A 14,913-nucleotide genomic window follows, 5' to 3' on the forward strand; every position below is an offset into this window, starting at 1 on the left:
CTATATTTACTACACTGTGCACAGAAGGGAAAATCAGTTACCAGCTCTACACACAGAGTGGTCAGAACCCAGGTCTCTTACCTGCCTCTAATGTCTTTATACTGTCTATGCTGCACCCCCTTTTCTGAGGGGAAAGAGCCACCCCACGAGCTATTCCCAGGCAGGAAGGGGCCTATTCTGATGAAGGACCCTCACTTTATTCCTTTACCCTGGGGCTGGTTCTCAGCTCTCCTCAGGATCTGCTCCCATCCCACTCCTGGCTCTCACAGGTGTGCCTCTTTCTCAGCAATCCTGACCCTAGTCTAGGAAAAAACTCATTTTACAAACTGTCTTAGCTTAGCAGAATGAATATTAGAGTTTTTGAGTGTAATTTACCCTATTGGAATGGTTAGCATGAAAATGATGGAAAATACAGAGGACTGGCAAGAACGTGGAGCCACTGGAACGCTCGTATCCTACTGGTGGGAGTGTAAATTGGTTCAACCACTTGGGAAAACTGTTTTGCAGTATCTACTAGACCTGAACATATGCGTGCCCTATGATGCAGCGGTGCCACTCTTGGGTGTACATCCAACAAAGGCAATTGGTGCCAATCAAGGGTGTAAAGATGGAAACAACAGTAGTAAATGAGTTTTCAGAGAATAGAGTTCTGATGCAAACTGGTTCATAGCCCAACCAAGGACTAGGATACTCAGACACTCCACTTGGCAGGACTGAGAACAAAATGGCGGTTCTACCCTTTAGCTAAGACATGGCAAGAGATGAGGCCATGAAATATCTAGGACAAAAGGGGTAGGGCTGCAGAGAGACAGGACGGGGATCTGGGAGGACTGGAGGTGGAGCCAGGTGTGCACTGGCCTCCTTCCTACACAGCACCCTCTCACACTGGTGTCAGCTGCAGGGTCACCCCGCCATTGCCGGGTGGTATGGTCTTCTTGCTCCCATAGTTCAGCTTCTTCATTGACTCTTTCAAAGGGCACCAGGGAAGGGTTTGGGAGTGGGTCAATTTGGGTCACAGATTATGGCTCCATCACTTCCAAAATGCCTTCCATCTGCCCCTGCCTTCCATCAATCACCAGGTTTTATCTGAGCACCCTCAGTATGCTATGCCGGGCACTGTGCAAGGTGCCCAGGATGCAGGGATGTGTCAGACGTCACCCCTTCTTCAGGACGGTGACGGATCTGAAGGAAATGACAGACGTGAAGACAACAAAGTCAAAAGTCTGTACAGGCATGTGGGAACACAGCACCAAGTTTGTGGGGGGGGATGGGAATGAAGTTTGTCTTGGGCATTAAAAGACCCTCAGCGGTTGGACAAGGAGGGAAAAGGAAGTCGCTATGAAGGGAGAAGCAGAAGCAAAGCCACGAAGGCATGAAATAGTTTTGGAGACTGTGAGTAGTTCAGTCTGGCTGAAGCTCAGGGGTTAGACGGGGTGGGGTTAGGACTGGGTGGGGGAACTGAGGGGAGAGGTAGGCAGGGGCCAGCTGGCTTGGAATGAAACTCAAAAGACTGGACCAAAAAAATAGCCCAAAACAAAACAAACAAAAGGTTTGGAACCTTAATTTACAGAGAAGAGGGAGCCATTATAGGATTCAAAAATAAAGGACACCTTTGTTTCTTTGTTTGTTTTTGAACGGAGGTATAATTTATGCACCATGAAATAATCAGCTCTAAAGTAAATCACTCTCAGTTTTGACACATGTATATCAAGATCCAGAAGGTTTCCACCATCCCCCAAATTTCCCAGGTGCCCCTTCCCAATCAATCTTCCCCGCCCCCAGAAGATACCACTGAACTGACTTTTATCACCTCAATTCTTTTTGCTGATCCTAAAGTTTCATATTAGTGGAATCATACATTATGTACTCTTGTGTGTCTTCTTTCAGTCAGCGGGAGATTTTGAGATTCATCCACGTGGTTGCATGTGTCAGTAGTTCATTTCTTTTTATTGCTGAGTAGTATATTACCGTACGTTCAAATGGAAAATGAGGTGCATATTTCAGTGTTTTCCAGTGTCAACATCACACTGACAGCTAGCTAAAGACGAGATTGACACAGAAGGCAAAGATAGGGAGGAACCAGTTAGGAGCCTATGGCAGTAATTCAGACAGAAAACAATAAGGGCTTCAACCGAGCCAGCAGCCGGGAGAATGGAGAAGAAGGGAAAATCTGAGGTTAGGGCAGCAGAGGCTCCATGCCTTGGCCACTAACAGAAGGAGCAGTGAAGGTGGATGATGGGGCCGCTCCCCCATTTTCAGAATAGAGCTCATCTGTGGGGAGAAGCAGGGGGCTTAGTTTTGTATGTGTTGTAATGGAGGAGCCTGCAGGCATCAGACAGGGACCATCCAACAGTTGGCTACGGAGCCTGCAGCCCACAAGAGAGTTTGGGCGGGTGGTAGAGGGGAGTCTCCAGTTTACAAGAGGAGAGTGAAGCATCGGAGTGGATGAGCTTGTCCAGGAAGGAGGTGTGGCGAGAAGACAAGGAATCTGTGACGGAGCCTGGCAAAGGGCAAAGGGCATGAAAAAGAAGCCACAAAGTCCCAGAAGGAGCTGGAGGGCCAGCGGGGAGTAAGTCCACAGAACCAAGGGGAGAAGCAGGGGAAGGATGGAGGGAGTGATGCAAAGGATAAAGCACGGAAAGTGCTATTTGGTTTGGCAGCCAGGAGTGCGTGGGAGTTTCAGAGGAGTTTCCAGTGGAACCGTGGAGGAAGAAACTAGATGTCAGTGATGTGAAAGTGAACAAGAGGCGAGGAACGAGAGAAAAGCAGAGACAATCCTTCTGAAGAGTTTGCTTTTAAAAGAAACCAAGGAGATCGTGCCGGAGCTTGAAGGGGGGAGTAGCTGAGAGACACCTGGGCTGTTCCTACACTGGGGAGGCGGATGGGAGGATCCGGTGCGAGCAGAGGAGGAGAATTCAGCAGGGCAGGGGAGAGAGGACCCAGCAGTGCCCTACTTTCTGCATCTTGGCATCTTAGCATCATCAGAGGTTAAAAAAAAAGAAAGAAAGAAAGAAAGAAAGAAATAGTAATAGCTACTTCATAAATTATCCTAAGGATCAAATAAGACAATAATATGTGTGAAGCCATGAAGCAAGCACAGTGCTGGGCACACAGGAGATGTTCCATAAATGCTGGTTTCTCTCCTTTTCTGGACTCCTTCACCCCCCTGGAATGAAACCCCGCTCACAGCAGACCTATGTATACTCACCCAGAGACCCGGGTTTGCACCCCTCGCTGCTCTGAACCCTCCATCTCCCACCGGGGGGAAAGGTACATACATGTTAAATACCAGGGCGATGACGTAGTCGGGAGAGACGGTCACCTTCCAGTCGCACTCCTTGCCTGGCGGGTAGGGTTCTGGGTAATTTGGTGACAGGATGACTCCTGATGGTCCCGTCAGGTCTCCCCCGCAGGGAGCTGAGGAGAGAGGAAGATGAGGGTGAGACTGTCCCCTTCACCTGGTCACCTTTCAGCGGGTATTGGTAGAGGAGGGACTGAGTCTGATACACCTAAATTAGAACTTGGCTCCAGGGGCCCAGGGGAGGGTGGATTGCAATGGGCATGAGGTTTCACCTTCAAGTGATGGAGATGTTTGGAACAGGATAGCGGAGGTGCTTGTACAACATTGTCAATGTACTAAATGTCACTGAACTGTTCATTTTTCAATGGTTGATTTTATGATATGGGAATTTCACCACGCTGTTATTAAAAAACAAAACCAAAATTCCTGGCTGTGTGACCTTAGGGAACTTACCTAACCTCCCTGGACCTCAGTGTCCTTCCTCTATTGCACAGATAATACCTCTTTCATGGGGTAGTTGTGAAGATTTTAGAGATGTCTGTTAAAGCACTTGGCATACCGTACGTAGTCAATATATAGAGCCATCACTAGGCTTTTAGATATGAAATACACGGTCTCCTTCCAGGGCCTCACATCCTGTCTCTGGGCGAGCTTTGTGGGTATTTACCATGAGTCCCAGTGCACTTGATGTCAGGAGGAGCGGAAAGCAATCGTGTGTACCTGCCAAGTGTGCCTGGCCTCCTACACTGCTTAGGGCTGCAGATACCTTCCAATTTTCTCAAAGGCCTTTGTCCAGGAGATCATGTGTTCCTCCGTTGTACGGAGATATTACAAAACCCCAATTAGTCCACAGTGGTCCCCCTCCCCTGAGATGACGGGCCTTTCCAGGGGCAGGGAATGGGGAGGTGGCCAGGGATACAGCAAGCGATTCATCCAGAGCCCTCTGGGGGCGCCTCCCAGATCCTGAATCAGGTTCTCCCCCAAATGGCTGGGTTATTGCACCATAGCATGAGGGTCTGATAAAGTAGGGGCTGGGGGTGTATGGGGCCGCTAACAGGAAAAGATGGCTGAGACTCTAAACATGGCTTGGTCTGAAAACCTCAGGGCAGCACTGGAGGCTGGCGGTACTTTAGGCAAACAGTGAGCCCACAGGAATGGACATGGAGGTGGGAGCCAAGGGTGCCTCCAGGACTGAACTTTAGAGTGACCATTTGCTTGTCCCAGAGCGGAGCTTTATTGCCTCAGTGTAGCTTTTACTCGGGGTGAGGTTAAAGGGCCGGATCAATCCCCAGCAGGGTCTCTTTACAAAACGGTAGGTCTTCAGACCAGGCCATTAAAGCCCTAATGTGGCTGAACACAAAACCCGAGGGGTCGTGAGTAGTGTGGGTTTTTTTCGGTGGAAAATACATCTCAAGTCCCAACTTGGGTACCAGAAACACTCAAGTGGACACCTATTAAATGTCAGACACAACATACAGCATTTTAGATCCATTATCTCATTTCTGCCTCATAACAACTTGCTGAGCTATGGATTCTTCTTCCTGACTCAGAAAGGAGGAAACTGAGGCTCAGAGAGGTTAGGGAACTTGCCCAGAGTCACTCTGAGACTCAGACCCACATCTGTCTGGTCCCAAAGTCCGTCATGTCCCCATTCTTCTACACTGCCTTGGAATCGTTGGCCGCAGTGGGAGTGGAGAGGGCTGTCCGTCCCTGCAAGCTGGCAGGGGAGGGGCTCCAGGCGAACAGATTCTAGGAGCGAGGATGGTCCCTCGAGTCTGGTCTGCCTTGTATCTCACTCCCTTCTTCTCCACCGAACCCTCTCTAGACAAGATGGTGAGATGGATGGGACAGACTAGAGGCCTGCCTGATCAGGATAAAACCTTGGACTTAACAAAGCAAGACCACACAGCGCAGTCCACAGAGAGTGGCCCTACCCAGTCTGGGCTAGAAACACAGTGACGCAGCCAGTGAGAGTAGGAAGCCCAGTCATGGCCGCAGTGCCAGCTACCGGGGCATCTTCCCAACGATGCCTCCATTCGGGCAAGGGCTGCTAGGCACGACCTACCTTTACAGCCCAGGGGTTCCTTCCCTTAAGCTGCCACACGTGGGGTGAATCTGGGTGTTTCCGAACTGCTCCCGTTATTCTTCCGCCAACCCCCAAAGTGCCCTCAGTGTGTTTAGGTTTGTGGCCCCCGCCCTGGCCCAGCTCCCTGCCAGATGGCTCCCCAGTACCGGACAGTCAGGCATCTGCTTCCCACTCAGGACCCCGGCGTGGGCCTCACCGCCCTCTGCCAGTTGTCCTCAAGGCCCTGGCTGGACTCCTGGGCTGCTTCACCCACAGGACAGACAGGTCCCGCTGCTTGGGCGGGGCTGGCTAAGGGGCACAAAGTCCCCCTTCCCCTTCTAGGCCCAGGCGCTGGCCAGCAGGACAACTGAGCTGTAGGAGGCTAAATGAGGCCTTGGTGACATCCCAGTGGCACCCCATCCTTTCAGCGGGTACTCAGGGCTGGGGCTGGGAACCAAGCTGGACCAGAAGCCAGGTCTCCCTTCCAATCCTGGGCACTGGCGCCCCCTCGCCCCACCGTCAGGCCCTGTCTGCTCCCCAGAGTTAGAAAGAGAAGGCAGGCTCCATCCTCAGGCCCAGGCTTGACCTTACAAACCACGTTGCCCAGGTTGGAATGGGAACAGGTGATCATTCCAGGCGGCTAAAAAGCGGGCAGGCTGTGCCGACAGGTGCGAGTTGTGAAAAAGACCATTGATTTCGACGTTACACAGTCCTGGGTTCCAATTTTGACCCGGCTACCTCCTAGCTGTGAGTTTGTGCAAGACTATCCCACCTGTCTGAGCCTCTGTTATCTAATCTATAAAATAAAAAAAAAAGAGAAAGAATAATGACAATAATGGCCTCTAACATACACAATGTTTACTATGAACCAGGCATGGTTCTAAGTGCTTTACAGCATTATCTTATTCAATTCTCAAAACAACTCCATGAGGTAGGTACTATTATCTTCCCTGTTTTACAGGGCAGGAAAATGAGGCACAGGGAGATGAAGTGATTTGTCTAAGGCTACACAGTTTGTCATGGTGAAGCGGGACTCGAACCCAGGCAGTTGGAATCCAGAACCCGAGCTCTAAACTTACCGCACGGTGATTTCATTTGTGAATACGTAGGTACAACGTCTAGCCCAGCACCTATCATGGGGATGACGCTCAATAAATGTTTGCTATCTCCCTTTGCTTCCTCCCTATAATGAAGGGGGATGAAGGCCAGCCAGACCCGTCCTGGCAGACTGCCAAGGGAGCTGGAAATGAGGGGCTTGTCACTGGGATTTCCAGACTGTTCGAGAGGACAGGCAGATGTTCACTTAGTTGCGAGGAACATTTCCCCACGCTGAGCGCAGAAGAGTGGGTAACGAAAGCTGAATTAACCTCTCTGCTCTGCTGGCTGCACGTTTACTGGGTCAGAGAGTTGAAGCAATTTCCCCAAGGCTACTGAACTAGTAAATGGAAGAGCCAGGAACTAAACCTGGATCTGTCTTCTTCAATATCCTATACTCTCTCAACGTATCACAACACATAGTTGAGAGCTGAGCTTGCTCTGGAACCCAGGTCTCACCTTCCTGTCTGCAGTACATTCACGGAGATCCAACCACACATACCCATGCGACTCCTCATTGCCACCGAGGGACAGGACTTAGTGTCAACACCAGGCCTCAGAGCATGCCCAGCAAAGGCCAGTCCTCAGACGCCTGGACAGCCCCTCCCCTGAGTCTGTGTGCAAAGAGGTGCACAGCGTCGCTGGGGTGGGCAATGCTGGGGTGCATCTTGGGAAGTCCCCTGAGCCCATCTCCGGGGTGGGAATCAGTGTGGGAGGTAGGAAAATGAAAAGCTTTGCATTCAGACTGATGTGGGTGTGACTCTTGGCTCTGCCATATCCTGGCTCTGTGATTTGAGGCAAGATAGTCAAAGTCGCCTAAGCTTCAGTCTCCTGTACTGTAAAATGAGGGAACAGTACTCATTACAGAGAGCTGCAGGGAAAGTTAAGTGAGGTTTTGTAAGTAAATGTCCAGTTGCACACAGTAAGGACTCCACGACTACTGGTCTCTTCTAACAGCCATCGCTGATACAGCAGAGAACTGCACTCAGTATTTTGCCTGAGGAAAAGAGCCAGGTGGACATGAGCCCCTGGAACGTTTGTTTCCATCACTTTCTCTTTCTTTCTTGTCCTCCTCTCCCTTCAAGTTCCTTCCTCCTCCCAGCCTTAAGGAACTGGGGAGCAGGATCGATTCCTCAGGCACCAACCCTTATGAGCTACATGACCTTGGACACATCACAGAGCCTCCACTGCTTCATCTGGCAAATGGGGAGATTTAAGGACTAAGGACAGATCTGGAGAACCAAAAGCCAGGCAACCAATAATTTCCTTGCCAAGAGGAAGAGCAAAGGTCTTTCCTTTACCTCCAGGTCTGTGGGTGCCCTTCTAGTGCTCCAGGTAATAGAAGGGTCATTTCAGAACCTGAAGACCCTTGCTACCCGAGGTGACCCACAGTCCTCCTTCCAATCTATATGGTCTGGGTCAGGAGAAGAGGGACAGGCACACCTGGCTTAAAAATCTTTGGGACCATTTTGGAGAGTGAAGAATTCATAGTGTGTAGAGTGTGGGTGTGTGAATGCGACTGAGTGTGTGTATACGTAGACATGCAAAGCAGAATAGACTTTGAGTTTTCTGCAACTTTTAGCTCTTCTGACTCTCCTGGCCAGGCTCAAGATGCAGCTGCCACTTAAGGGGGTAGGAGGTCTGGAGCACACAAGTGGTGGGACCAGAGGGGAGGGTTCACACTGCAGCTGCTTTGTACCGATGCACGTTGGCGGGCTGGGCTGCCAGAAGAATCTGTTCTCAATCTTCACACAGCTGATCTCTGCACTTCCCTGCAGCGCATAGCCGGGGTCACACTGGAACACCGTGGAGTCACCGGCTTCCCAACTGTTGCCACTCCGGCTCCCATTCTGGGGGACCCCAGGGTCATTGCAGGATGTTGCTGTGGACACTGGGATAAGAAAACAGAGGAGGAAGTGGGGTTGCCTAGGTGTCTGCCAGACAGTGAGGCTCCTGGCTTACCACCCACACTGACATCACCACGTCCATCACCAGGGCCACTGCTGCAATCTCCATCACCTCCCGCCGGTGTAATCAGCTGCAGCAACAGCGCCACCATCTCCGTTCTCACGCCCATTACTGTCACCACCTCCACCACTACTTGTGACCATCACTTATTCTACTGGTACCCTCACCATCACCATCATCCACCTGTCCTGGGCTACTATACTATGAGTTAAGCATGACTGCACCGCTATGACTGTAGGACTGAGTTCAATTTGGTTTAACGACACAAGCCTTATTACATAGATCAGCTTTGCAATTTTGCAAAATGTAGCTAACATGATCCGTGTGAGGGAGTGACAAGGTAATTAAGCATAAACTCCAATATTCAACCAGAAAGGTCTGCAAAGGAGTTTGGGAGTTGGCCTGCCTGAATGCTGAGCAGTGGTTGAGAAGATGCTTGGAGTTACTAAGGTCGGGTGAAGGTCATGTTCTCCCTCGTATGGCAAACAACCAACAACTCACCAGACCGAAACCCGAGAGGATTCTGGTGTTTGTAGCAAGTGACAAAGTCCAAAATAAGTATAAGTAGTTGGGATGTATTAAAAATTCTAAAAACTCAGGGATTTGGGAGATGTTTGTAGTCTAATACCAGACAGCATAATACAGAGAAGGTGTTTTAAAAGCAAACATCAAATGAATGATGGAAGGGAGGAATAAATAATAAAAGCACGACTGAGGGAACAAATGGACAAAATGCAGCATGAGAAAACACACCAAAGGAAATGGTACAACAGGAACTCCAGAGAAAAGGTTCTGAGGCAGCTGTATCAACCCTGGCTGCCTCCGCGGTCCCCGCCTGTGTCATCATTCACAGGCTGTGGTCGGCACGCCCCAGGGACAGGAGGTTCTGGAGGACACAGGATCCCTAAGGTTCATTGGCTTGGAGGGTCAGTTTTTCTCAGAAATTCTGGGAAAAATAACTTTTACACTAAGACAAGTGAATTTATTATGGAGTAGAATGTAAGATTCACATTAGTTCTTACGCAAACCAGGAAGCCGCAAAGAGATTTTATGCTTCCTACATCCCTCAGATCTCCTGGGGATATACATTCACTCTCCTCTGCTATTAGGATGACTTCGGTGGAAAAGCCCAGGGCAACTGTATACACTAATAGCACTAATTATACCATCTAGGATTGCATGGACGAGTCTGGAGTTGGAGTATCTAATACCTTACACCCAGTAACGGCTAAGACAGTATGCAACAAACTGATGTCCACAGCCAAATCTGGCTCTATGCCTGTTCTTACAAATAAAGTTTTATTGGAACACAGGCATGCTCACTTGTTTACATATTGTCTACAGCTGCTTTCGTGCTCTGACAGCAGAGTGGAGTTGTTATGACAGAGATCATGCGGTCCACAAAGCCTGGACTTTCACAGAAAAAATTTACCACCTGTACTTTCACAGAAAAAGCTTACCAACCCCCGGTTTATGGTCCCTTACACTCTCCTCTTTTGAGATCACTTTTTAAACCTACCCTTTGCTTTGATCCAGCTTTAAATCATTAACACCCTCAATGATCTGCTATCACTATGCTCCAGGCACATTGGTAAAATCTCCTTCCAATACAGCCAGCTTAGCACCCCCCATCTTCCCCCTATCCCTGCCCACAGGGGCCTTTGCACCTGCTGGCCCTTCTGCCTGGAATGCTCTTGCCATGCATCTCTCCATGCCAGCTCCATCCTGTCATTCAGTTTTCAGCTCCAATATCCTCTTCTCAGACAGGTCTCTTTGATCACCTTCTGGGCTCATCCCTTAACCCCCTTCCATCAAATTTGTCACATTATCTGTTTTGTTCTCTTCATAACACCATCTGTAATCATCTTGCTAGATCATGTGTTTGCCTCTTTATTGTAGATCCCTTGTGCATCTCTACAGGAATAGAGACCTTGGCTGTTTTGATCTCAACTGTCTCTCCAGGGCCTAGAGTGGTACCTGGCACACAGTGGTGTTCAGTAAATATTTCTTGGGTGAATAAATAAATGAACAAACTATCACCATCAGATACTTACTGAATTTATTTATAAAGTCAAACAAGAACCAATCTTCTTCCTACCCAATTAAAAACAGACTTAGGTTTCATCTCTAGCTTTACAGCGTACACATGTAAATGATTCCCTGGAAGAAAAATAGCTCACTCTTGTGACCATACTCAGAAAGATTATTTATAGGGGAGGCAATGGGGTGTGATGATTAAGGGCCTAGGTTTGGGAATCAGACACAGGCGTTTTGACCCAGGCTCTGCTACTTATTAACTAGATGACCTTGAATGAGAAACCTCTCTGGGCCTCAGAGCCCACATCTGCAACATGGATTAATGATGATGCCTGTACTTTATGGTTTTTGTGAAAATTATAAGAGATAATGTTGTAGAGAGTTTAGGGTGGTGCCGGCTCTATAGATGGCAGTGATTATGCTCTCCTCTCCTTCTGTGCTCCCTCTCACCTTTTTTCGTTCTCACTTTCTCCCTTTAATGCTCCTGAATGTGAGCTGCTTGGCAAAGCCTCCAGGGAGAGGCTGGATCCACGTAGTACACACAGGATGTTAGATGTTACACAGTCATGTTTACTCAATAAAGCCAAGCCTGCACTAATCGTCCCTGGCATTTCTGTACAATCCCCCGTCAAACACACACTATAACGTTAACATGGGGTGAGCCGGTCTCTCTTCCCTAGGGTAGTGCTGGTATTTGCTAAGTGATGACAGCAACAGGGAAGGTGACCTTTTCCGAACCTCGGGTACACCAGCACACCAGGCCAGGTAGTTTTGCCCACTCCCCTCTCTGTGGGCCTAAGTGATGTTCAGGATGGCTTGCCCAAAGAAACTCTTGTGTTAGAGAGAAACATCCTTTCATTTGTTCAAGTCTTCCTGTGCCCAATGGTCCAGTAAGTGGTGAGTGACCTCCTGCTGCATACACACACTGTGCGGGAGTCTGATGGGCATGAGGTGGGCCCTACCCTCTAAGAGCTTTCTGTGAGCTGGCAAATAGGTGGCCAGCTCCCAGGCAAGGCCAGGTGCCTGGAATCGGCAATGTGCTGAAGAAATAGAAGTTGAGTGCTGGGGGTGCCATCGGCGACAGCAATTTGTTGTGAATGGGGAGCTTAGGAAGAAGTGGCATCTGAGATGAACCTTGAAGGACAATAGGGCTTCTACGAGTTGGGCAATGCATGAGAAAGCAGCTGAAGCTGCTGGGTGAAGGCACGGCTCACCAGAGCGCCCGGGGACTCTGTCCCAAGTGGCAACTGCAAGGACACATTGGAGGTCAGATAATGCAAATCCGCGGGGGAATTTGCCGGTACAATGATGGGCTCTTTTTTTTTTTTTTCTTCCTTTTTTAAAGCCATACCCATCAGCTTGAGCACAGAGAAAATACATGTCTGGCTTAATTATTCCCCATTCTCCTCACCGCAGTGAGTGGACTGAGCTGTCTCTAGCATTCTACTCTCCTTACTGCTGGGAGATCCTTCTATTGCTTACCCCAGCAGTCTCCAAAGTTCGTTCCATGAAATGCTAGTCTCTTGAGATGGCCTAGAAAAAAGTCATCCATGATGAAATATGTTTGAGAATTGTGACCTACCAGACACCTTCCTAATGCATCTGCATTAGCAGAACAAATGCTCTCGGAGGCTCCGAATTACAGATAACCTCTTTAGGTCTGCCTCAACCTAAGCACCTTCCTGACATGACTTGATCACACAGACTTCCTTTTCCTTTAAATACCAATTAATTGTCCATGGAACCCCTGGGAACAGGTGTTGGGAAATGCTTATCTAAAATGACTCTCTTGTCGCCCCACAGTGGGACCCTAACCTTAGGTGAGTTCAGTGTTACTCATTGGTTCCCGGGGACCCTCTCCATGGGTGAATGGGTGCGGGGATTTCCAGTCAGAAGACTCCCAATGAACTCCACAAGGAGCTATTCCTCGAGAGGCTGGCAGCCTGCATGAGTGTTAAGTGGGCAAGTTAATGAGTACTCAGGAACATGATCCTGGAGACCCTCATTTGCCACACACGCTGCTAAATGCTCGTCTCCATGGGGAAGACAGAGGCAGGAAAGAGCTAGAAGTAGGCTCTGTAATGCCATTACAGCCTTACTGGTGCTAGAGCTATACCCAACCACCCTTAGCTAATACACCTACCAGGTGAGAGTGTGGAGGCAAAGCCATGGCCCAGGTGCCACACAGCCTCGCTCTGGCATCACCATGGAAACCCCCCTCTCACATACACGCAGTGGAGTAAGGAGATGGTAATGAAGACAGCTGCTGTATAATAAACATAAGCATAGACCGAGGCAGAGTCACTCGTGCAGGGAGATGAGTGATGGAAGAGGCACTTCAGAGGAGATGAGATGATGCATCCCAGGGAGAGGCAGGACCAATCATAGAAACGAGCCAGTGTTGGGACTTGGACGTTTGAGCATTGCCCGTTTTTGGTAGCTCTCTGTCATGCTCCGCCATAACTGGGTACCGCAGTACATAATTAATTGAATTTAGATTACTCATATTTGGCTTCCAGTCCTTACTGAGATGTGCACCAAACTAAGAACAAGAGTGTGTGACACATCAGCTCAGCTCTTCTGTGACTGTGCTCCAAACCAGTGTCAGCTGTCCCTCCCCTGCCTCCCTCCCCACTCTCCACGTTTCAGCCACAGTGGACCACCCTCCACTTCCAGAGCCCGTTATCCTGCCTCTCACACATTCACATGCTCTTTGCACCCAGGATGCCCTTTTCTCTCTTTCTCATCTAATAAGGACCCACGAATCCTCCAAGTCCAGCTCCATGGCAACTCTACATCCATGTCACAGTTGACTATGCCCTCCTTGAAATACTGTCTTTTCTTCTGTAACTTCTACTCATCCTTCTGCTTGGAGCTTGGGCATCACCTTTTCTGGAACATCTTCCTTGATGCTCCAAGGTGACCATTATAGCTCACATTTCTCCCTCCAGATACTTGTTGATTTGTATGTCAGTGTCTATTCACCTACCTGTCTCCCCTCCCCTCAGAGCAAGCTCGGCACAGATATCAGAACAAGCACTACCCATGGACCAGGCACAGAGCAAATGCTCAATAAATATCTTTACCCGAGTGGAGAGATGGAGGAAAGAAGGGACTTGAGGGAGGAGGAAGGGGGGTTACGGCAGGACCGATGGATGGAGGTTGGCGGACGGTGGGCACAGACCTGAGAACTGAATGGCAAAACCCTGCTTGCTGGTGAAGAAGTCGGTGCTGAACTGCAGAACGACCAAGTTGAAGGTGCTGTGCAGGTCCTTGGGCAGGGCCGGGCCACTGAGCTCCTTCAGCAGAACCCCACTCTCCACGGGCCCATCCCAGATGCGCAACACGTCGTGGAGCTCCTCTGTGTCAAAGACCAGGAAGTGGAGTCTGAACGGAGAGAAGAAGCAGGTGGTCACTCGGGGCTCAGCCCCTTCTTCCCAGGGGCTTCCATTCAAGCAAAGTTATACACCTAAGAAAGACTTGCAGGAAGGAAGAGGATTAGAGAGAATTATCCTCTCAATTTCCATCCAGCCTGCTCCACCCATTGGAGGTCACTAGAAAATGGGAACAAGGATGAGGGAGGATAGATTTTGTGCATCCTGTTTATTATTATGGAGCTTCCTGTTGCCACTGTAAAACCCCACCCATCTCCTCAACTCTACACGGCAGTCCCCAGGCCTCACTCCTGAGCCCCTATCCATATCATTCTAATTGGAAGGGGATGCTGAGAAGGCAGGATCTGGGGATAAAGGATAGAGGTAAAAAACAAATACTCAGTCAAAAGCCCAGCAAGTTATTTTGCGGATATTGACAAATTGACTCTAAAGTTTATATGGAGAGGCAAAAGATCCAGAAGAGCCAGCACAACATTGAAGAAGAACACATTTGGAGAACTGACACTACCTAATGTCAAGACTTACTATAAAGCTACAGTAATCAAGAGAGTGTGATATCAGTGAAATAACAGACAAATAAATCAAAAGTCCAGAAATAGACTCATATTAATATAATCAATTGATTTTTAACAAAGGAGCAAAGGCAATACAATGGAGCAAAGATAGTCTTTTCAACAAATGGTGCTGAAACTACTGGACATCCACATGCAAAAATGAATCTAGACACAGACTTTATACCCTTCACAAAGATTAACTCGAAACAGATCGCAGACCTAAATGTAAATGTAAAACTATAAAACTCCTAGAAGATCACATAAGGGAAAACTCAGATGCCCTTGGGTATAGTGATAACTTATTAGATACAATACCAAAGGCAGAATCCATGAAGAAAACAAGTGATAAGCTGGACTTCATTAAAATTAAACATTGCTGCTCTGCAAAAGATAACAAGATACCAAAATCTGAGGGTGCTCAAATTCCTCATACAGAATGGCCTAGTATTTGCATAGAACACCCTCCTGTATACTTTAAATAATTTTTAGATTACTTAT

At 48.7% G+C, this 14,913-nt stretch overlaps 1 protein-coding gene across 1 annotated transcript in view; it reads right to left on the reverse strand.

Moving 5' to 3' along the window:
- Positions 1 to 14,913, reverse strand: part of CSMD2 (CUB and Sushi multiple domains 2) — a 653,956-nt gene that overhangs the window by 153,422 nt on the left and 485,621 nt on the right. The window contains exons 26-28 of the mRNA XM_036829393.1: positions 13,651 to 13,853; positions 8,161 to 8,352; positions 3,279 to 3,417 (exon numbers count right to left, since the gene is read on the reverse strand). Coding sequence (XP_036685288.1) covers positions 3,279 to 3,417; positions 8,161 to 8,352; positions 13,651 to 13,853 — 534 coding nt within the window. The remainder of the gene's footprint in view (positions 1 to 3,278; positions 3,418 to 8,160; positions 8,353 to 13,650; positions 13,854 to 14,913) is intronic.

Source organism: Balaenoptera musculus, chromosome 1 (assembly GCF_009873245.2).
Source record: "Balaenoptera musculus isolate JJ_BM4_2016_0621 chromosome 1, mBalMus1.pri.v3, whole genome shotgun sequence".
Classification (NCBI taxonomy): Eukaryota; Metazoa; Chordata; class Mammalia; order Artiodactyla; family Balaenopteridae; genus Balaenoptera; species Balaenoptera musculus.